Source organism: Lepisosteus oculatus, chromosome 12, assembly GCF_040954835.1.
Source record: "Lepisosteus oculatus isolate fLepOcu1 chromosome 12, fLepOcu1.hap2, whole genome shotgun sequence".
In the NCBI taxonomy this organism is placed as follows: Eukaryota; Metazoa; Chordata; class Actinopteri; order Semionotiformes; family Lepisosteidae; genus Lepisosteus; species Lepisosteus oculatus.
The window spans coordinates 20,647,252-20,671,944 of record NC_090707.1 but is presented as its reverse complement, the minus strand read 5'-3'; the positions used below and the strand labels follow the sequence as shown (position 1 = coordinate 20,671,944).

Genomic DNA, 24,693 nt, shown 5'->3' with positions numbered 1-24,693 from the left:
ATACAATTGAAATATCACATACTTATTTGCCAGTTTGTGGAAAAAGTATTTTGAAATTTTACAGTAGTGAACTTTATTATTGAACGTGTAATTACTAATGACTGAATCGTTATTTCATTGAATGACCAAACTGATATTTCTGAAAACACACAGAAACACATGTTTTTTTCGGTTTTGAATTATATCATGCTCTTTTGCCTTTGCAGGTTTACAAAGCAATAATGAACGTTATTAAAAGAAACAAAGTAGACCTTATTGATTGGCTTAGTGCACAGCCTGACTACATTTTGCAGCACGCACATAGTAAAAGTATCCTAACCGACCGAGAGTACAATGAACTAAAGCATCTATCAAGACCAGAGCAAAAAGTGATTGATCTTCTTGACCTTATTATGGGCAAAACGGAGGAATTATGTCATCAATTTTTAGATATCCTCAAAAAAGACAATGTGAAAGCAACCTATCCTCAATTAAAAGAATGGGAACGCAAGGCGGAGGAACCACGATCAGGTACCTATCTTTGTGTTAAATATTGATCTGTTTCAAAATTGCACGCTGCTAAACTTCAACCATATTTAATTTTCGCAGATCGTTTCCAATGTACAATGAATTTCATACAATCGCATTGACTGTAACTAACAGATTCCATGCTATTTACGGAGATAACACTAACTGTGCATATCTTATTTGTTTTACTTTTAATAAATCGGACTTTTTAGTACTCTTTTTTGTACTTTTGTACTCCGAAACTCATGTAACTTAATTTCCTAAAACAATTCTATGAATTGATGGTATAGACTTGTGTATTATTTATTTTATCCGAATTTAAATAGAATTGTGCTATCTGATAACACACATATAACTGATAATTGTGTCTGTGAGCATGACATGACATTCTTCTTACAGGGCTGCCAGTGGAAAGCTTAAAAATTATAACAAATGTGATATAATTGCCACTGATGTTTTTTTTTTAATGAATGCACTCCTTTCTCTGTGCATTGAAATAAATGACACTAAAATTGTTAATTGAATCCACATTTCAAATCAGCCAGAACATATGCAGAGCTAGATCAAGGACCATATCAAACACAGGTTATTACATCATCTTAGCTGTAATGATGAGAATATGTTGTTTAGTTTTTTATGTTTTTTTAAATTAATAAATAACCAACCAATTCAATGGCAAATTTATCTTGATTGCTTTAGATATACTAATATTTCAACTTTTTATGTCAATCTGTTCGTACAAATAACACAAAGTGAAATAATTGAACTCCTATATTCCTCCTCTTCATTAATACACTATGTGTCTTGGTGCACTCAGGGTCCAGCATAATATGCATTTACACATGTACAGTAAATGCATGATACTGTAATTGAATTTAAAACTTGTCTTTACAGTGTCATTTTATCAGTCTGTGCAGGCCGAAGGAGGAAGTAATGTTATTGCCCCTTGTATTATGTCTTCTAAAATGCAAGGGACTAACATGGGTATAAACATACAAACTACACTTCCCAGCAACTATGGCAAGAGAAATTATCCATCTTGTAAGTACAGTTATCAACAGAAGCTTTTATGCTACAGCCAAAACCTGCACCACACCTACAATACTTAGTTTTCTCACTTCATGCTTCATGAGGAAAAGGGCAGCTAAAAGTATCTGGCATTTGGTTGTTAATTATTTTTAGAATCAAACATGAGATTTTATACTGTACATTGCAAATTTAATAGTGATAAAGTAATTCATTATTATTTTTTCAACAGGTTATAGTGCTAAACCTTACTACTCTGGAAAACATCAAGTTTACTCAACTACAGCGGCCTCTGATGGAAGTTATGTGAACATAAACATTAACCATAACATTAACAAGAACTAACAGTTGCCAGCCAATATTATCAGGTCCTTTTACTGTCTGGTTTTGTAAAATAATACTACAGTTGAATAGAAAGAAAAAGAAATGGAGGTATAATACAGTCAGTTTGCCCAAAGTTTTAAAATTACACAGATACATACACATATATATATAATTGTATTACATACAATTGTCACACCAATAAAATACTATAAAATCATGGAACGTACAAAATTATGTAAAAGAACCAAATTATAATATGCACTATAAAAGTAAACTTATTTTCTAGCAAAAGGAGTTTACTAAGCAAAATATTTTCACTGTTTTGAAAATTTACCTTCACATAATTTGGAAGATTTTGTTAATTTTATGCGGACCTAGCTATTACCCAAATGCTGTTAATTGTTGAGATTGTTTAGATATTTTTTTTCTCTTTGATTAAAATTTGACTTTTACTTTCTATCTTTCCTCTACACTTATTCAAATTGTAATATGTTTGTGATGTTTGTGGGATTAATGTTCACCCTGTTCCACTTTGGAATAATCTACAAAATTAATTATTTTCCTAATAGTTAAGATAAAAAATGGATCAAACTATATTGTAAAAAATATGGTTCAAATACAGCCTTTGTACTTCTTAGGTATTACTTGTCATATTTCCACTTAGTAAAAAGGAGAAACAGGTTCAAAGACAAATGGGTAAATGCATACTGTATATCTCAAAATTCTGATAAAAATCAAATACTGTACCATTTACCTGCAGCATAACCCTTCTGAACATTCTTTTAAACAGAGGGGTTTAAAAACATATTTTTTCAAATCTTTTTGCCAATTACATTTTTAGAATATTGTTCATGTCTTTCACACAAGCATAATCTGTTATGCGTTATTAGTCAGTTTAGCAATTTAAAAGGGAGATTCAGAAAATGTATAGTCTTTGAAAGTAAAGCACTGCCTATGAATCAAATCTGTCTTAATCTGAGAAGTCCTTTTGTACATTCTAGGAATTATTAATTATATATTTAAAATTAAGCATCTTAAGGGGGAAACTAGCATATTTATGTATTTAAATAGCTACATTTGTCTCTAATGAATTTCCACAAAGTGAAAAATGTTGTATTTGAGGGTGCATGAATGCATGTCTATCATGTGTATTCACCAGAGTTTCATGAGAAGGAAGTTAGATTTTCTTTATGTTCAGTGTTTTTTACCAAAAATCTCATGGTCTGCCTTTTTGTGTATTGTTTGAAACTTTACTATAAATAAAATTTCTTGCCAAAATTTGGTAATTTATCTTTTTATTTTAGTGGCTGTAGCCTAAAGTACAAAGAGAAGTTGTTGAAGTGCTACTGCTATAGGTTATAAATGACAGAGGAGCATACTTGGCTTATTTTGCATTTAGATTTAAAAGACACAACATTTATGTTGTGCCGCATAAATGTATTTTGCATATTACTTATAAAAGACCAGTTTTTCATTTTTCTGCAGTAAATTAGAACCCCCAAGTCCCGATGCTTTGCTGGATAACTTCATTAAAGTATAATTTGAATACAAGCGTGCATCATTATGAAGAATAAAAACTAATTTCTGAAGATGTAGGTAATACAAACATGTGCAAACGTCGAAGAGGGAAATACTTGAAGGTTTAGGTATTTTCCAAGTGCTTCAGTCACTTGTGCCTCCACTGAGAGTTTCAAAAAAGGTAATTACTATAATATACTGGTATGCATGTAAAGTATGTGTATTTCACTCCTTAAGCAATTGTTAAAGTTAAATGATAATTAAGATTCTCTTCCTTTTTGACAGGCTTGTATGATATAATCTGGTTGCTGCTGTTTGATTCAAATCTTTTTGTAAATGACTTTGAAAATATCAATATAACATTTTGATCATACTTAACGTTTTACAGCTCAGACAGAGGTGCACCTTGGACTTCAGCCTGGACTAACCTTAATTGATGGGTCTTAAATCAAGACCTTTATAGAGAGTGAAACCACCAGCTTACTTGCACAGATAAACCTGTAAACCTTGTGCTTGAATACGTCACTAATATCTCTCCATATTAATAGAGCATTTATCCCTGTGACACCTAACTCCTTACGTGTAGATTAATACATGAAGTGTACAGTAACACCATAAAGAACCATTTTGTAGATATTTTGGTGTATTTTTTCTTGTAATTGCTGTCTTAGATACTATATTACATTTCCGTTGTCTGCAATACAGTTAATAAGATGCATAGTTTGCTAATATGTAATACGGCTCAAAACCATATAAGACCAAAAGTCAGTAAACGTGTTTAGATCACGCATTTCAGTCTCCGCCCAAAGACCTCACGATTGTAAAATCGCAATAACTTAAGCAACAGCGAGTTAAGAAAGGAAGTGAAACTGAATCAAATCCGGTAATCGTTTTTATTTGTTTTTATTAAATCAACGATTTAAAAAAATCAAAATTAGGTGGAAAAGATATTTAAATTTTTGAAGAATCCCATAACCCAATTACGCTCTTTATTTCTTAAATTGTTGTACCACACTAGAAACATCTCTTCTGTGACAGGAAATGGCTGTTTCAAACGTAGTGCAAAGCGTGTTACTTTATACAATTGAAATATCACATACTTATTTGCCAGTTTGTGGAAAAAGTATTTTGAAATTTTACAGTAGTGAACTTTATTATTGAACGTGTAATTACTAATGACTGAATCGTTATTTCATTGAATGACCAAACTGATATTTCTGAAAACACACAGAAACACATGTTTTTTTCGGTTTTGAATTATATCATGCTCTTTTGCCTTTGCAGGTTTACAAAGCAATAATGAACGTTATTAAAAGAAACAAAGTAGACCTTATTGATTGGCTTAGTGCACAGCCTGACTACATTTTGCAGCACGCACATAGTAAAAGTATCCTAACCGACCGAGAGTACAATGAACTAAAGCATCTATCAAGACCAGAGCAAAAAGTGATTGATCTTCTTGACCTTATTATGGGCAAAACGGAGGAATTATGTCATCAATTTTTAGATATCCTCAAAAAAGACAATGTGAAAGCAACCTATCCTCAATTAAAAGAATGGGAACGCAAGGCGGAGGAACCACGATCAGGTACCTATCTTTGTGTTAAATATTGATCTGTTTCAAAATTGCACGCTGCTAAACTTCAACCATATTTAATTTTCGCAGATCGTTTCCAATGTACAATGAATTTCATACAATCGCATTGACTGTAACTAACAGATTCCATGCTATTTACGGAGATAACACTAACTGTGCATATCTTATTTGTTTTAATAAATCGGACTTTTTAGTACTCTTTTTTGTACTTTTGTACTCCGAAACTCATGTAACTTAATTTCCTAAAACAATTCTATGAATTGATGGTATAGACTTGTGTATTATTTATTTTATCCGAATTTAAATAGAATTGTGCTATCTGATAACACACATATAACTGTTAATTGTGTCTGTGAGCATGACATGACATTCTTCTTACAGGGCTGCCAGTGGAAAGCTTAAAAATTATAACAAATGTGATATAATTGCCACTGATGTTTTTTTTAATGAATGCACTCCTTTCTCTGTGCATTGAAATAAATGACACTAAAATTGTTAATTGAATCCACATTTCAAATCAGCCAGAACATATGCAGAGCTAGATCAAGGACCATATCAAACACAGGTTATTACATCATCTTAGCTGTAATGATGAGAATATGTTGTTTAGTTTTTTATGTTTTTTTAAATTAATAAATAACCAACCAATTCAATGGCAAATTTATCTTGATTGCTTTAGATATACTAATATTTCAACTTTTTATGTCAATCTGTTCGTACAAATAACACAAAGTGAAATAATTGAACTCCTATATTCCTCCTCTTCATTAATACACTATGTGTCTTGGTGCACTCAGGGTCCAGCATAATATGCATTTACACATGTACAGTAAATGCATGATACTGTAATTGAATTTAAAACTTGTCTTTACAGTGTCATTTTATCAGTCTGTGCAGGCCGAAGGAGGAAGTAATGTTATTGCCCCTTGTATTATGTCTTCTAAAATGCAAGGGACTAACATGGGTATAAACATACAAACTACACTTCCCAGCAACTATGGCAAGAGAAATTATCCATCTTGTAAGTACAGTTATCAACAGAAGCTTTTATGCTACAGCCAAAACCTGCACCACACCTACAATACTTAGTTTTCTCACTTCATGCTTCATGAGGAAAAGGGCAGCTAAAAGTATCTGGCATTTGGTTGTTAATTATTTTTAGAATCAAACATGAGATTTTATACTGTACATTGCAAATTTAATAGTGATAAAGTAATTCATTATTATTTTTTCAACAGGTTATAGTGCTAAACCTTACTACTCTGGAAAACATCAAGTTTACTCAACTACAGCGGCCTCTGATGGAAGTTATGTGAACATAAACATTAACCATAACATTAACAAGAACTAACAGTTGCCAGCCAATATTATCAGGTCCTTTTACTGTCTGGTTTTGTAAAATAATACTACAGTTGAATAGAAAGAAAAAGAAATGGAGGTATAATACAGTCAGTTTGCCCAAAGTTTTAAAATTACACAGATACATACACATATATATATAATTGTATTACATACAATTGTCACACCAATAAAATACTATAAAATCATGGAACGTACAAAATTATGTAAAAGAACCAAATTATAATATGCACTATAAAAGTAAACTTATTTTCTAGCAAAAGGAGTTTACTAAGCAAAATATTTTCACTGTTTTGAAAATTTACCTTCACATAATTTGGAAGATTTTGTTAATTTTATGCGGACCTAGCTATTACCCAAATGCTGTTAATTGTTGAGATTGTTTAGATATTTTTTTTCTCTTTGATTAAAATTTGACTTTTACTTTCTATCTTTCCTCTACACTTATTCAAATTGTAATATGTTTGTGATGTTTGTGGGATTAATGTTCACCCTGTTCCACTTTGGAATAATCTACAAAATTAATTATTTTCCTAATAGTTAAGATAAAAAATGGATCAAACTATATTGTAAAAAATATGGTTCAAATACAGCCTTTGTACTTCTTAGGTATTACTTGTCATATTTCCACTTAGTAAAAAGGAGAAACAGGTTCAAAGACAAATGGGTAAATGCATACTGTATATCTCAAAATTCTGATAAAAATCAAATACTGTACCATTTACCTGCAGCATAACCCTTCTGAACATTCTTTTAAACAGAGGGGTTTAAAAACATATTTTTTCAAATCTTTTTGCCAATTACATTTTTAGAATATTGTTCATGTCTTTCACACAAGCATAATCTGTTATGCGTTATTAGTCAGTTTAGCAATTTAAAAGGGAGATTCAGAAAATGTATAGTCTTTGAAAGTAAAGCACTGCCTATGAATCAAATCTGTCTTAATCTGAGAAGTCCTTTTGTACATTCTAGGAATTATTAATTATATATTTAAAATTAAGCATCTTAAGGGGGAAACTAGCATATTTATGTATTTAAATAGCTACATTTGTCTCTAATGAATTTCCACAAAGTGAAAAATGTTGTATTTGAGGGTGCATGAATGCATGTCTATCATGTGTATTCACCAGAGTTTCATGAGAAGGAAGTTAGATTTTCTTTATGTTCAGTGTTTTTTACCAAAAATCTCATGGTCTGCCTTTTTGTGTATTGTTTGAAACTTTACTATAAATAAAATTTCTTGCCAAAATTTGGTAATTTATCTTTTTATTTTAGTGGCTGTAGCCTAAAGTACAAAGAGAAGTTGTTGAAGTGCTACTGCTATAGGTTATAAATGACAGAGGAGCATACTTGGCTTATTTTGCATTTAGATTTAAAAGACACAACATTTATGTTGTGCCGCATAAATGTATTTTGCATATTACTTATAAAAGACCAGTTTTTCATTTTTCTGCAGTAAATTAGAACCCCCAAGTCCCGATGCTTTGCTGGATAACTTCATTAAAGTATAATTTGAATACAAGCGTGCATCATTATGAAGAATAAAAACTAATTTCTGAAGATGTAGGTAATACAAACATGTGCAAACGTCGAAGAGGGAAATACTTGAAGGTTTAGGTATTTTCCAAGTGCTTCAGTCACTTGTGCCTCCACTGAGAGTTTCAAAAAAGGTAATTACTATAATATACTGGTATGCATGTAAAGTATGTGTATTTCACTCCTTAAGCAATTGTTAAAGTTAAATGATAATTAAGATTCTCTTCCTTTTTGACAGGCTTGTATGATATAATCTGGTTGCTGCTGTTTGATTCAAATCTTTTTGTAAATGACTTTGAAAATATCAATATAACATTTTGATCATACTTAACGTTTTACAGCTCAGACAGAGGTGCACCTTGGACTTCAGCCTGGACTAACCTTAATTGATGGGTCTTAAATCAAGACCTTTATAGAGAGTGAAACCACCAGCTTACTTGCACAGATAAACCTGTAAACCTTGTGCTTGAATACGTCACTAATATCTCTCCATATTAATAGAGCATTTATCCCTGTGACACCTAACTCCTTACGTGTAGATTAATACATGAAGTGTACAGTAACACCATAAAGAACCATTTTGTAGATATTTTGGTGTATTTTTTCTTGTAATTGCTGTCTTAGATACTATATTACATTTCCGTTGTCTGCAATACAGTTAATAAGATGCATAGTTTGCTAATATGTAATACGGCTCAAAACCATATAAGACCAAAAGTCAGTAAACGTGTTTAGATCACGCATTTCAGTCTCCGCCCAAAGACCTCACGATTGTAAAATCGCAATAACTTAAGCAACAGCGAGTTAAGAAAGGAAGTGAAACTGAATCAAATCCGGTAATCGTTTTTATTTGTTTTTATTAAATCAACGATTTAAAAAAATCAAAATTAGGTGGAAAAGATATTTAAATTTTTGAAGAATCCCATAACCCAATTACGCTCTTTATTTCTTAAATTGTTGTACCACACTAGAAACATCTCTTCTGTGACAGGAAATGGCTGTTTCAAACGTAGTGCAAAGCGTGTTACTTTATACAATTGAAATATCACATACTTATTTGCCAGTTTGTGGAAAAAGTATTTTGAAATTTTACAGTAGTGAACTTTATTATTGAACGTGTAATTACTAATGACTGAATCGTTATTTCATTGAATGACCAAACTGATATTTCTGAAAACACACAGAAACACATGTTTTTTTCGGTTTTGAATTATATCATGCTCTTTTGCCTTTGCAGGTTTACAAAGCAATAATGAACGTTATTAAAAGAAACAAAGTAGACCTTATTGATTGGCTTAGTGCACAGCCTGACTACATTTTGCAGCACGCACATAGTAAAAGTATCCTAACCGACCGAGAGTACAATGAACTAAAGCATCTATCAAGACCAGAGCAAAAAGTGATTGATCTTCTTGACCTTATTATGGGCAAAACGGAGGAATTATGTCATCAATTTTTAGATATCCTCAAAAAAGACAATGTGAAAGCAACCTATCCTCAATTAAAAGAATGGGAACGCAAGGCGGAGGAACCACGATCAGGTACCTATCTTTGTGTTAAATATTGATCTGTTTCAAAATTGCACGCTGCTAAACTTCAACCATATTTAATTTTCGCAGATCGTTTCCAATATACAATGAATTTCATACAATCGCATTGACTGTAACTAACAGATTCCATGCCATTTACGGAGATAACACTAACTGTGCATATCTTATTTGTTTTACTCTTAATAAATCGGACTTTTTAGTACTCTTTTTTGTACTTTTGTACTCCGAAACTCATGTAACTTAATTTCCTAAAACAATTCTATGAATTGATGGTATAGACTTGTGTATTATTTATTTTATCCGAATTTAAATAGAATTGTGCTATCTGATAACACACATATAACTGATAATTGTGTCTGTGAGCATGACATGACATTCTTCTTACAGGGCTGCCAGTGGAAAGCTTAAAAATTATAACAAATGTGATATAATTGCCACTGATGTTTTTTTTTTAATGAATGCACTCCTTTCTCTGTGCATTGAAATAAATGACACTAAAATTGTTAATTGAATCCACATTTCAAATCAGCCAGAACATATGCAGAGCTAGATCAAGGACCATATCAAACACAGGTTATCACATCATCTTAGCTGTAATGATGAGAATATGTTGTTTAGTTTTTTATGTTTTTTTAAATTAATAAATAACCAACCAATTCAATGGCAAATTTATCTTGATTGCTTGATTAGATATACTAATATTTCAACTTTTTATGTCAATCTGTTCGTACAAATAACACAAAGTGAAATAATCAAACTCCTATATGCCTCCTCTTCATTAATACACTATGTGTCTTGGTGCACTCAGGGTCCAGCATAATATGCATTTACACATGTACAGTAAATGCATGATACTGTAATTGAATTTAAAACTTGTCTTTACAGTGTCATTTTATCAGTCTGTGCAGGCCGAAGGAGGAAGTAATGTTATTGCCCCTTGTATTATGTCTTCTAAAATGCAAGGGACTAACATGGGTATAAACATACAAACTACACTTCCCAGCAACTATGGCAAGAGAAATTATCCATCTTGTAAGTACAGTTATCAACAGAAGCTTTTATGCTACAGCCAAAACCTGCACCACACCTACAATACTTAGTTTTCTCACTTCATGCTTCATGAAATCAGCAATGGTTGTAGTAGTTCTCTTCTAACGACAAAAAAAAAATCTTAAAGTAAAAAACTTTGTATGATATACATATTGGAAAAAAGATTCCATATACTTTTATACTAAATTATGGTAAACTCATACTACTTTAAACTCAAACTTTAAAAAGTTTTAATTTGTCTTTTTCAGTTCCCTTGGGTTCTCAGAATGGACCTGCCTTATCAATTGAAGGTCAGAAGTATTCTATTTTAGTGATCAAGACATACACAGCAATATATCACACACTTCTTTATTTATTTTTTTAAATAAAGCAGATATTTAAACTATACAGCTCTCATTTCATGTAGTTGCAGCTCAGGTTTCAAATAGTAAAAATACCATGCTTTACATATTGCTACAGTGCCTTGCGAAAGTATTCGGCCCCCTTGAACTTTTCAACCTTTTGCCACATTTCAGGCTTCAAACATAAAGATATAAATTTTTTATTTTATTTGAAGAATCACCAACAAGTGGGACACAATTGTGAAGTGGAACGAAATCTATTGGATTTTTGAAACTTTTTTAACTAATAAAAAAATGAAAAGTGGGGCGTGCAAAATTATTCGGCCCCTTTACTTTCAGTGCAGCAAACTCACTCCAGAAGTTCAGCGAGGATCTCTGAATGATCCAATGTTGTCCTAAATGACTGATGGTGATAAATAGAATCCACCTGTGTGTAATCAAGTCTCTGTATAAATGCACGTGCTCTGTGATAGTCTCAAGGTTCTGTTGAAAGCGCAGAGAGCATCATGAAGACCAAGGAACACACCAGGCAGGTCCGTAATACTGTTGTGGAGAAGTTTAAAGCCGGATTTGGATACAAAAAGATTTCCCAAGCTTCAAACATCCCAAGGAGCACTGTGCAAGCGATCATCTTGAAATGGAAGGAGTATCAGACCACTGCAAATCTACCAAGACCTGGCCGTCCCTCTAAACTTTCAGCTCAGACAAGGAGAAGACTGATCAGAGATGCAGCCAAGAGGCCCATGATCACTCTGGATGAACTGCAGAGAACTACAGCTGAGGTGGAAGAGTCTGTCCATAGGACAACAATCAGTCTTACACTGCACAAATCTGGCCTTTATGGAAGAGTGGCAAGAAGAAAGCCATTTCTCAAAGATATCCATAAAAAGTCTCGTCTAAAGTTTGCCACAAGCCACCTGGGAGACACCCCAAACATGTGGAAGAAGGTGCTCTGGTCAGATGAAACCAAAATCGAACTTTTTGGCCACAATGCAAAACGATATGTTTGGCGTAAAAGCAACACAGCTCATCACCCTCAACACACCATCCCCACTGTCAAACATGGTGGTGGCAGCATCATGGTTTGGGCCTGCTTTTCTTCAGCAGGGACAGGGAAGATGGTTAAAATTGAGGGGAAGATGGATGCAGCCAAATACAGGACCATTCTGGATGAAAACCTGTTGGAGTCTGCAAAAGACCTGAAACTGGGACGGAGATTTATCTTCCAACAAGACAATGATCCCAAACATACAGCAAAATCTACAAAGGAATGGTTCACAAATAAACATATCCAGGTTTTTGAATGACCAAGTCTAAGTCCAGACCTGAATCCAATCGAGAATCTGTGGAAAGAGCTGAAAACTGCTGTTCACAAACACTCTCCATCCAACCTCACTGAGCTCGAGCTGTTTTGCAAGGAAGAATGGGCAAGAATTTCAGTCTCTCGATGTGCAAAACTGATAGAGACATACCCCAAGCGACTTGCAGCTGTAATCGCAGCAAAAGGTGGCTCTACAAAGTATTAACGCAAGGGGGCCGAATAATTTTGCACGCCCCACTTTTCATTTTTTTATTAGTTAAAAAAGATTCAAAAATCCAATAGATTTCGTTCCACTTCACAATTGTGTCCCACTTGTTGGTGATTCTTCACATAAAATAAAAAAAATATATCTTTATGTTTGAAGCCTGAAATGTGGCAAAAGGTTGAAAAGTTCAAGGGGGCCGAATACTTTCGCAAGGCACTGTATATGTTCAGATTAGCCTGATCGATTGAGCTGCTGTCTTAACCTGCAGGGTAGACACTATTTTGAAAATAATATTTTCACTTAATTTGTTTTCTATGATTTTTATGAAAGTGTGCAAGTATCATAAATATTGACATTGTTTTTTTTTTCTTGTTTCCAACTTAAAAGATAAAGGCAAGTTCCTAAAGACCCACCAATACGACTTAGTTCAGAAAGTTAAAAATGTGAATCCTATTACTGACCAGATAAGCAACGTCTTGCATCCTGAAGCAGTTGCAATTATCCGAACGCAGCGGACACCACAAGACAAGATGAGAAAAATCCTGGAGCACACACAGAGTAAAAAGCAAGCTGAGGAGGTGTTCAAGGCACTTCTGGAACATGAACCACATGTGATGGAGGACATATTGACCACTTAAGGTGAATAATTGGAGGACTGGTTCATAAAAGTATGAAACGTGTTTTCTTGAAAGTAGACTAATGACAGGTAGGTATTTACAGTACTTACAGTGTGCTGAAAGTACACTCCCTTATGATTTTATGGTTTAACAACATGTTTGGATATATTTGCCCTTCACCTAGTCCTCACCACGTCCTCACAATGGATACATCTAACCTCATTTGATAAATAACACACCAAATTCCACCTTGTCATAATGTATAAAACAAAATCAGCCAGCATTCAATATCATGTGAAAAAGTTCAGCAGCAATAAGTTGAATTAAACGTTTCCTTTAAGAGTTGTCCAGTTTCTTACATCACCTGGGAGGAAGTCTGGCCCACCGCTCCTTACAAAACTGCTGCAACTCTGTGAGGTACTGTCTTTGTCACCACACTGTACTTATTAATTATTGTTCTTTGGTTTTCAGTTCTATGATAATTCTATGAAATGTTTTGGTGAAATGTGAAAAGAGCTTTTGTATTTAAAGTATATATTTTAAGAGATTTTCTGTATGATTCAGATATTTACATTTTATTAACTCATTTTTACACAGTGACTACAGACAAAATGTTCATTCTAATTTACACTTATTGCCCCAGCAGGTTGTCCCCTTTTAATTCACCTGAAGGGAACATTTGGACCTAAAAGTCAATGGTTCAGTTTCTTTTAATCATTTTGAATATCACTCATCATTTAACAGACTTCAGCTCTGGTAGTATTATTTTTTTCTAAGTAAAATTTTGTAAATGTTCATTCTTTATTTCACAAATATTAGCATATAATGTACGGAGATTAAGAAAAGCTTTTATAATATTACTTAGTTGAGTTACCATTATATTGTAATAATAAACAATTTATATAATCCATTTATAATAATCCTACAATTTTGTTGTTTTGTTTCCTTGTATTGGATTATTCATTGAGATTCCATCCATTTTGAGAGTTGGGTCTATACCTACCACAGTCTCAGTATTATCTGTGGGTCTTCTATACAATGGTCTCCTTTGTGACATTTTTCTTTTTGGATGATTGCTAGCTCTGCACTGTAAAGCACTGTCCAATCTAACAGGATTCACCCCGACAAACAACCCTTCATGTTTTTTATCAGGTATTCTCTTAACAGCAGACAACTCCACACGTTCAGCATTCAATAAATCATCTTCATGCCTTAATCCTGGAGTTCTAATAGTTGAGCTCATGATTTTATTTGCAGATACAGCGTGCCTCATGCTATCGTCCTCACTTCTTCCAGGTTCAGAGGAGTAACACTTCCTTTGATGGAAGGGTCTTAAATTTCGTTTTGGTTGCAATTTTTGTTTTGCTTGCCCTAAAAAGCCTGGTTTTGTTCCATGCCCACCAGTGGGTAAGTTATTTAAATGAAGACATTGAAGGCCGTTCTGGACACTATCCTGTTGAATTGTAACTGGTGGTGAAGTGCACTCATCTGCATTCCTTGGTTTATAAGGCCCCTTGCTGCCTTCTGTTTTAAGCGACAGTCCTATCCCGGGGACAAACAGTTCCTGTTGGAGTTGTCCCATCATTTGAGTCTGAAGCTGTGATGGTGAGGTCACTGTAGTTTTGTCTGTACTCGTTGTTTTATTCCATGTTATGGGGTTGTAGATGACTTGACCATCTATTGGGCAGGAATTGCTTTCTTGCAGAAGCCACTTATCAGCGCAGGCTTTATGGAACTGAAGAGAAAAAAGCTGATATAATATATGATATAATATATGTGGAACCTTAAAGTGAGGGACTTTTTCAGTGTTATACGTAACTCGTACAGAAGTAATTTACAATACTGTATTTAAAAAAATGGATTAATAGAAGAATACACCAATACTAGCTAAACATGCAAAGAAAATTAAGTAAACAATTTGAAATAATCATTTTTCTTTCAGTTAGTAGCTCTCTTTGGTTTATAATGCTTTTTTATATCTTTAAGATAAAAAGCATGTACCACTCAATTATTAGAATCAATTGAACTCAACAGAATATAGAAGGAATGCATTTATCTTTACCTTATGATTGCAAGGCAGCTGTCTCACAAGTTGCCCCAAGCTAAAGCTCTTCAAGCAGAGTCTACACTGTTGCCCAGGCTCCAGCAGTGTGCTGCTCTGTCTCACCTTCACAGATGGCAACATTTTCACAATGTGCTCAGGGATCACTTCATTCTGGACTGTAAAAATACTAATTGAAAAATAAAGTACTACATTATTCTGTTATAATAGTTTGTTGTTTTCAAAACATATTAAAAACATATATAAAACTTCTTTATGTAGAAGTCAAGTCATTAGAATAACTGTGACCCAACTGCAGTTAATGTCTAAAATGATAAAAGCAATAAACATGACAAAAACCTAAAATGCAAACCTCTAAAAATTTCAGAATGATTTAAAAATAATTGTCAAAGTGACTGCAGGTAAGGGCATAAATAATGATTACTGTTTTAGCACAGTGGATATTAAAATGATTGAATTCTTAACTTGCCTTTCTTGGTTTCTCTGAAATACAGGCTGGTCATAAAAATGTTCCACTGCTTGCCACTTTTGGGTTCTTCTCTAGAAAATACAATTAAAATCACTTGCATTGATGAAACTCCTTGGGGGTTATTCATGAAATCTATCATTTGCTTTATCATAGCAGCAGAGGCAGTTACTTCCTCGATGCATCTCTTCCCATTTCATAAACAGGCATGTAGATTTATTATTAGTGTGATCGAAAAGCCATTTTTGCACTTGACGGAAGTGCTTCTGAAAGGAATTGATTACTGGATGTAGAAATGATTTTTACAGGGATGGAAAGAGTTCTGAGTGACAAAACGTACTGCTGTTGTATTCTTTTTTGGTGTGATTGATGTCATGTCAGACATTCTTTTTGTTAAGGTTAATTTAATTAATAAACATTGTGACAGTGGAACACACCTCCCACTGCACTTCCCACTCCGCGGCGCGTGGAAATGTGCAGCTTCCACACCTGATGCTAATTAGGGCTGCGATTTAAGATCCCCACGCGGCCGCAGTCGGCGTTCATGGTAGAACTGAATGTGTTCCCCTCATAAGCGGCACAAACTAGTTTCTCCGATCAGAGAAAGATTTCTCTCCTACCTGTATACCGGAGTACCGAAACCTCTGCAGACAATTACACACCGGCACACTACACGAAAGACAACACGCGCTCTACCGGTGTTCAGACAGCTTCCTAACACAACCGACACCATCACAACATGTTGTGCTAGAGAAGTATTTATTGTAGTGGGATCTCGTAAGTATTTTCAGTTCTGATGGTGAAGTATATTTCAAATAGTGATGAATATTAAGGTTGTCTTCAGAAGAAAAGGAATTGATGTCTTTCAATTTCTCGGCCTCTACCCTGAAGTGGTGACTTCTCAATGTGCTATCATAAGCACAAGACACATGCTTCAGTTCAAAAGGGGGGAAAAATATTTAAATCTTTGTGAGGAGCTGAATTAGGGAAACAAACCTCTAATCATACAAGTTTCAAAACCTTGTATACAGTAATTGACAATTTACCTCTAATTCCTATACTATAGTATAATTATAAAAATCTTCAGAATTGTATAATATTTGTGGATAAACCCATTGTCAGATTATTGGTTTCACTTTGCTTTCAGCTTTTGTTTACAAGTGTATCTATGTTGTCTTACTTATGTAATGGTCACTATCTATTAGTGGTTGGTTTTGAATTATGCCCTAGAATTGAAACTTTTTAAATGCTTTTTTTTAACCTGTTAAGTCAATTAAAAACATTCTCTTTTATCAATTGATTGACAACCTGGAGAGTTATTTGTCAGCAAGTATCTTGCTAAAGAGTACAGCAGCATCTCACCTGCAACCTTTCAGTCCAGCACTCTAGCCAGTTCTCCACTCTGCTTTTCCAAACTAAAAAATAGGGCCTTTTTTTTTTCTTTCATCATAAGTCAAAGCCTACCCCAGCAAGTAAAGGGCTCATCTCAGACAGGATACCAGTTGTGAGCAGGGCACAACTTTTCTATGTGTTCATTCAGTGAACAAGCATATTTATGGAACTTGAATATGGAAAATCCTGTTCAGATGGCCAGTTGCACACCACTTCAGCAGTGATCATGCCAAGTGTTTCACTCCTTTACAGATTCTTCATGTAACTTACATGTGTTTTTCACAAACTCCTTTCTGTCATGTTGGTTTGATTCCCACAAGTCATTAGCACAACTACATTGGCAGACTCTTACACTTTTTACATATTGATTTCTATCACTTGACACTTGCTGGGTAATGTTTTTCACTTTTCTCATACCAGTATCATTATGGTAATTTAATGGGACAATATAGCCATGCCATCTAGTTTTAAGAATAACCTTCATTGTCTCTGACACTTAACATCACAGATTAAATTAATGGTATCTTCTATCTTATTCAGTGCTCTGAATAGTTTTAATTCAGTAATTTCTAAAGTGCAATAAATATTTTCTCTCCATGTTTTTTTCACATAGTATACGATGTATAAAATTTTATATATATTTAAGTGAATTATGTATTCACAAAAGTGGTCATCTTCAGCATAAGTGTTCAATAAACTAGTAGATGCCCAATTGTCAACTAAATGTATTTAAAAAAACATTTCTTAGGCTTAATACAGTAAAAAAGACAACAGCACTTATGCCTTCTCAGACAGTGATAACTGAGGTAAATATTTACTGTACATGTAATGAGTTAGTCTACAAATCAAATGTTAAAGTATTTAGAAGTCTCTTCTACAACAAAACTGTTTGCTTAATAATGACTATTGTCCAAAAGAACTAGAACAGCATTTGTTGTACAGTCACTGATTTTCTTTGTTAAAATACATTTGGACACTGACCATAGATGTATATAAACAAACAAATCAGTTTATAGTATTTGGGGGGGGACAAATGCAAATGATACTTACCAAACGAAAAGCAAAGCTGTGTTGAGGATGATACTTCTTCTGGAAACATTCCTCACACAGGTGGTAACTGCTGCAGACCATGCATCTATATAGCCAAAAATAATCGTTGACTCTGCTATTGCAAGCTTGGTTAGCAGAATCAGCATTCAAATTGTTGCATTGTGAGTGAAAACCCAATTAATTTCATTAATGAAACTGAAATGTGCCAGTTGTCTGTGATTGAGGTGAAATAGAGGATATATTGATCAGTATGGAATGTTTGGAAACATGATGTAGTCCCAAGCTTGCTTAACTATTTTGTCATATAGAGGTGCTTTAAATCAATCACGTTTAAATGGATTGTATTAAAATTCCAAAATAAAAATTAAACATACCCATATACATTGTACAGATACAAAAAGCTACTTTCTAACCTTTTCATCCAATTCAGGGTTGTGGAGAAGCTAGAGCTGCTTATGGCAAGCAATGGATGCAAGGTGGGATACACCCTGGATAGGATACCAGTTCATCACAGGGCACACTCAGACATGCATTCACTCACACCAGGGCTGATTTATTTATTTTTTCCCCCCATAAGCTAGAGTACCCAGAGAAAACCCATACCAACACTGGAAGAACATAAAAGCTCTACACTGATAGCAATGTGGAAACTGGATGGAGCCGGAGCCCTAGTGCTGTGAGGTAAGGAACGCTAACCACTGCATCACTGTGCTACTCCTATAAAATTAATTTATGGGATTAATTATAATGAATAATGAATTTGCTTCCATATCTAAAACAAAGACTCGTGCCATCTTCCGAACTAGGAGAAATGGATAGAAAATAGAAACTGGATGATTAAAAATAGCCAGCGGCCATATCGCCCTGCAACTTGCAACTGGCAACGCACTGGAGCTAATCAGGTTTGAGGCTGGTCAGTACCTGGATGGGAGAACTCCTGGGGAAAAAACAAGGTTGCTGCTGGAAGAAGTGTTAGTGGGGCCAACAGGGGGTGCTCAGCCTGTGGTTTGTGTGGGTCATGATGCCACAGTATAGCAACAGGGACAGTATACTGTAAAAAGATGCTGTCCTACGGATGAGACATAAAACTGAGGTCCTGACTCTCTGTGGTCATTAAAAATCCCAGGGTGTTTCTTGAAAAGAGTAGGGGTGTAACAAATTTCCCATTGGCCCTTATCATAGCCTCCTAATAATCCCCATCAATGAATTGGCTTCATCACTCTGTTGTCCTCTCTGCCTATAGCTTCTGCTGCATTATGGGTGTCATCACATCACCCAGGTGGATCCTACACATTGGTGGTGGGGGCAAGTCCCTGTTACCTGTAAAGTGCTTTAAGTGGAGTGTCCAGAAAAGTGCTATGAAAGTGTAAGGAGTTATTGTTAATAAATATTTAAAAAACTATTATAGGTTTATAACACCTAAACTTTTGTAGTTTTTTTCCCCATTTATAATCCTGTACTGCCCCCTTGTGGCGATTTAATCAAAGAACCCTATTTGTTCTTATACCCTATTGTTATAATTCCTTAGACCTATCAAGTCTGTCAAATAATCCCTGAAGCTTCACTCTTCAGCCAAGTTATGTCTAAATAATGCATGGTAGCCACTTTCTTGCCACTAGTTAAAGAATCTACAAAATGTATTTTTCTTGGCGCACCAAACATTTCTTGATAATTTATCAATACTCTGTTGTAATATTAGGGTGTTTAAAGAATCCAGACAAATATCTAATGATTCATAAATCAGTGTCTGTATGCTAACACAGGGAAATTAAAAAATGTTGGGGGGGGGGATCATAATTGCAAAATCAGTACTTTTGTTAGTAAAAGGTAGGTGCATTTCAAGGAAGATTTCACCATGTCAAACACTGACTATTTGAATGAAAATTCTTTACAAATATTCAAAAGAAATTAAGACATACTTAAAACACTTGCCGCTAATGGGGCAGATGTTGCAGTTGTTGCAGGGGATTCCTAGATGTCTATCCAGCCGTTCCCTCTCTGCTGCAGTTATGAGTTTAGCAGCATTTTTAACTTGCTGTAGCAGAGACTTCATGGGCGCAAAATCCTCTCTGCAGAGAGGGCACTTTACCATAGTGTCTGTCTCGGATCTGGTTTGGTGATCTGCCCAGATTTTCATGCAGGAAATGTGAACGCAATTGCCACAACCATACCTGGAGGAAAAGGCAAACTTTTTCTTAACAAGCAGCATTCATTCTTAACTGATGAAGAATACCAGACTGAGCAAGAAATTAAACCATCATGCTTAAATATTAGAATGAAATAAAAACTAATGCTAAATGAAATGGGAGAGCATAATGTGCCACCAAACAGGAATAATTATGAATCTAGTTTGTAGTTCCATGTGTACATGTAACACAGCTTATTTCAGTCATTTATAGTGATGTACTCAAAGTAAATGATAGAACGTAGTGGGACAGCTGTTGAGATGCAAGTTGGAAAGATTTAAAGGGGAACTGCAAAGCTGTTTTTATTTTTGGGGGTTAGAATGAATCAGCTTTTGAAAATGAAACTCAAATCAAATGCATTTCGAACCACAATGAACGTAAGCTGTACACTGTAATATGTAAAACCCCCAATTTATGTCAGAAAATAAAAAGCTCCAGATAACTTCTGGTGAGGTGCAGCAGTTCTATTACATTGTAAACAAGCAGGGTTGTGAATACATCTCTTCCAACCCAGTAGAAGTACTGGATTGCTCTTGATTTTGAGATGGTTTTGCTGACAAATACGACTTGTTCTTAACTCTGTATTAAGAACACAGTGGAACATTTCTACGGTGAAATGGTTGCTTCACAACCTGAACAGTACTTATTTGCTCATACATCACATTAGTCATTGCAGCTGCAGGAAGAACTCTAGACTCCATGGCAACTATACAGTACTTTTACAAAGTTCCAGAATTTGTGTTTAATTTGGAATTTGTAAAATTGTCATACCATCAATTAGAGATTTAATAACCTGTCTGAGAAATTGGGACTACAGTTCCTCTTTAAGATGTGAAACAAGAACACAATTAAATGGATTTGCATGCAAGGTGGTAAATAATAAATAGGTGGTAGATAATGCTCTTCATGATAGAAAAGGGCATTAACGTTCTTTTAACAAAGTTTTCCGTTTAGCAGTCATAGCTGATAGTTTTCTCACCTGCAGTAAGACACAGGAAGCCTTTTCTTTAACAGTTCTTCCTGGCAAATGGGACAGATGTCTTCAGTGGCTATCTCCTTCTGTCTTACACAGCCGTCTTCCTCAGCTGTGCTTTGCTTCTGCTCTGATGAATGCTCTTTTGGCTGAGGAGTCTGCACGCTGTGCTCTCCCTGAAGTACTTGGGCTATTGTTCTTTCTACCAGGCCCAGTTGGAAACTGTCTGCCAAAAAAAAAAGAGGAAAAATCAATACTTACCACATGTCTTGCTTTCCACAGTCCTTTTTATTGAGCATTTTCACACTGGAGCTTTTGTTAAGACTCATTTCAGTTAATTTGGGGAACAATGTGAACATCCAAAGTGATTGCCAGGCCAAATGGACTGAACTAAACTGTGACCACTGGGAGAACTGAAAATGGTATAATAGATGAGCTCACATGATTAATGAAGGTGGACCACTTCTTGTTTGTAAACACTGAAGTGAATCAAGAAAATAAAGTGTAGTCCACTTCCAAATGAATTCAACATAATAAATTAAATATGAACACTGCTAGCATATTGATGCATTGTTTCAAAAAGCAATTAATCACGAATATGGTCAAAATTACAGGAACTAAAACCATAGACATATGTAGCTCATATTTCAAAAGCAAAATTAAAATTCCAGTAATAAGAATGAAAATATTTAAAATAATAATTACCATAAAAATAGGACCAGCAGGGACAGTATTATTTCTTTTCATTTTAATATTAAAATGTATTAATGGGTTTAAAGGACTCTTACATTAAGTAAATTAATGTAATAACATATAGAACAGCTAGGCAATTCTGAAAATAATTTCAGATGCTTTTAAAAGGATACAATATTTTTGTTTTATTGTAATTATTTCAGGGAAAAAAGACTGTACAATTAAAATAGAACTTGTTTACGTTGTTCTGAAAATAGACAAAATTGGAAACCTAATTTTCTGCATTGCCTTGTCAATAAACTTAAAAAAAGATTTAAACTTAGACTTACATTCATGATCTCGAGGTAGTCTGAATTTTCTCAATAAAACCCTTGAAAAAATATTAGAAAAATGCTCAGGTATGTTGTCTGTAAACTATAAATTAAAAACTGTAAAAAGTTGATGAGAAATGGAAATGTCTAGACCTATATAAATATCTAGGTCTATTTCTTCTACCCATATTACTGTTTACTGTACACTGTATGCAAATATGTAGTTATATTGTTGTTACAATATACTGTATCAACTACATACAGCAATATACAGTGCTGAAAGGCATTCTGTCTCCTGATATCACTGAAACCTGTCCTATTTTATATTGTTTAAATGGAACTTAGGACTGCTGAATGTGTCATTTTCTTTTTGCAAGTACAGTAGGTGTTTGACCATAATGTAGATACTGAGAGAAACTCAGTAATGAAATGGATGATGAAGGGTTTTGTGAGGAGAAGGGAAATATTATTTTTCTATATCTATTGTGTTTGGTTCTATTTGGAAAATAATTTGTTCACAAAAAAGAAATAAAGTGAAACACAAGTAAAAAAAAAATGCTGGAAGAAATTGTAAAGAAATTGTAAAGACTATGTGCTCTTACCAGCAGATATGTTTGCAAAGGTCTTTTTCTTTCAGAAATGCAGAGCACGTACACTTATGAGGGTCTCCCAAACATACCTTTGAAAGAAAAAAGATTTTACAGATCTTTACCCAATATTAAGATAGATATTGCAAAAATGTCTAAATTTGCATGTAAGGTTTAGTTTTCCTGAAAAGCTAAGATGCTTGAAAATGAGATTCTAAGATCTTTTTCATCTTAGTGTGCTGCTATTTTAAGTGAGGAAATGAGAGAAAGGGGAATTAGGTTATTAGGTAGGAAATATGTTATTCAATCTGTAATTATCAGAAATATCTGACAGGACTGGGTTTTATTTAACAGGGGTGCCCAATCCTGGGCCATTACAGTTGGTGTATCTACAGGTTTTCTAGGTGTCTTCAAAGCATCGGCACAAGAAGAGTTGGGAAAAGTTTTTAAATTATTATGCCAATAAAAAATACATTTTTTTTGTCTTAGGTCATTAAAGCTGAGTCACCCGGAGCTCAGCTGCAATGAAATCCAGGGGACACTACTATGTCTCTCCAGGTTGCACTGCCTTAAATTAAGGCTTTCTAGCACACTGTTAATAGAAAAGTCATATTTTGCAAAAAATAAGCAACTAAAACTTTTTCTCACGTACAACAAATGTCAAAATAAAATGTTTTTTTTTCAACAAGACCAATTAATTAAATATGCACATGAATGATTATAAAAAAATGTTCTAGGCTATGGTTTAGCACAACTTTTAAAAATGTTTTTGAATTTGCACATTTAACTTAGCATTTCATGCCAGTAATACTTGCTTTTGATTTTTGGCCAGCTTTTATCATTTTGCAAATCTCACTCGTTAACTAACTCATAGCTTATCTAAAAATGTGACTTAGGGTATGCACTAGTTTCACAATGAATTTTCTGTTTAGTTTAAAGCATGCTTCAGCTGACTGAATACCTGTCCTGTTTAATTTACCCCAAAGGCAAAAGGAAATGAAGGGAGTAACAGTTTTGTTTAATGTTTAACAGAGGGAAACCTATTTCAGTATTTATCAGCTTGTAACTCTGAATCGAATACAAATACAATTAATTATAAAAGCTTTTTCATATAGTTTTGTACTTTACTTTAAAATTCTTTGTTTCCCCTTCCTCTTTCAAAAGAAATCCAGTAGGCCCAAACTCTCGCAGAATAAATATTGTTGTATTTAAAGCCTGGTCTTGATGCCAGCTAACTAAATCATTCACACTCTTTCTCCAAGTGCTGTTTCGGAACATAATGAAAGGTGTGCCTCTGTCCCTAGCAAAAAAAAGAACAAAATACAGTGAATAGGTATAGGTTTTCAACTGATATTTTGTTAAAACAAAATAATAATCAAACACATTAGCAAACAGGTTTCTTTATAACATTACTTGATTTTCCCCCCTATAAACACAAGTCTTCATTAACATTCTTAATAAGAACAACCGTTCTAAATTTTTAAGGAGGGAATTAAACTTTGCGTAAAGAATAGTGTTACTTGTATACCGCCTTTCATTGGCGTGCCGTAGACGATTCTAAATTAGTTCGATGGATAATACAGTAAAACATGACCTAGTTTCCAGAACATTACGGGTCAGGAAGTGAACTTACCTTTCGTTACCTTTCCTGCTTGCGATGATTAAATTTGAAAATAAACTTGAATCGCAGTTAACATCTTCTGGAAAGAAAAAATGAGAAAGGACAGGCTCTATTCATGGTAACTTTGTTACTTACATAATAAATATTTTTTGTTCTTTGTGTATTCAAGTTGCTTACGCGATTATAGAGACTCAGCAAGTAACACGTGAATACTTGTTTACGATTACCATGGTAACGGTTCCAGTCTGGAAAACTTGCCAGAAACAGCCACAACAACAATTTTTTTTTGTATAGTGTTATTATCTGAAGATAGCTAAATGCTTCTCAAACGATTGTTAACACCACACGAAAGCTCCACTACCGAAACGCTGAACTTCAGAAATTAAATTCGAGTGAATACA

General features: G+C 34.1%; 2 protein-coding genes across 10 annotated transcripts in view; one reads left to right on the top strand and one right to left on the bottom strand.

Annotated features, from left to right (window-relative positions):
• fam171b (family with sequence similarity 171 member B) overlaps positions 1-13,871 on the top strand; it is a 36,049-nt gene extending 22,178 nt beyond the window's left edge. Inside the window, exons 9-17 of one of the 8 annotated variants that reach the window (XM_069196584.1) lie at positions 207-510; positions 1,766-4,258; positions 4,660-4,963; positions 6,211-8,703; positions 9,105-9,408; positions 10,303-10,449; positions 10,716-10,757; positions 12,722-12,973; positions 13,293-13,871. The gene's annotated coding sequence lies outside the window, so the exon portion shown is untranslated. Of the gene's footprint in view, positions 1-206; positions 511-1,401; positions 1,549-1,765; positions 4,259-4,659; positions 4,964-5,846; positions 5,994-6,210; positions 8,704-9,104; positions 9,409-10,302; positions 10,450-10,715; positions 10,758-12,721 lie in introns of all 8 variants that reach the window. The other 7 variants (XM_069196586.1, XM_069196585.1, XM_069196582.1 and 4 more) reach the window with 7 other exon arrangements.
• zswim2 (zinc finger, SWIM-type containing 2) lies at positions 13,511-24,483 on the bottom strand. 2 transcript variants are annotated; one of them, XM_069196589.1, is made up of 10 exons: positions 24,305-24,483; positions 23,800-23,971; positions 22,687-22,763; positions 22,103-22,143; positions 21,087-21,306; positions 19,841-20,092; positions 17,922-18,006; positions 15,483-15,553; positions 15,014-15,182; positions 13,511-14,686 (listed from the first exon to the last, which is right to left on the bottom strand). In XM_069196589.1, exons 2-10 carry the CDS (start codon positions 23,947-23,949, stop codon positions 13,874-13,876), a joined length of 1,878 nt encoding a protein of 625 aa, XP_069052690.1. In that variant the 5' UTR covers positions 23,950-23,971; positions 24,305-24,483; the 3' UTR covers positions 13,511-13,873. The 2 variants fall into 2 exon arrangements, with proteins under 2 accessions (XP_069052690.1, XP_069052691.1); XM_069196590.1 differs by lacking the exon at positions 19,841-20,092.
• Positions 24,484-24,693: the final 210 nt, after the last annotated feature.

What these genes read in the sequence shown, in the direction of transcription:
- zswim2 (XM_069196589.1), bottom strand. Translation starts at nt 23,949, where the DNA reads ATGTTCCGAAACAGCACTTGGAGAAAGAGTGTGAATGATTTAGTTAGC. An exon ending in GGGAAACAAAGAATTTTAAA is followed by an intron (nt 22,764 to 23,799) that starts GTAAAGTACAAA and finishes TTTCTTTCAAAG; the next exon opens with GTATGTTTGGGAGACCCTCA. An exon ending in ACAGCTTTGCTTTTCGTTTG is followed by an intron (nt 15,554 to 17,921) that starts GTAAGTATCATT and finishes TGTATTTTCTAG; the next exon opens with AGAAGAACCCAAAAGTGGCA.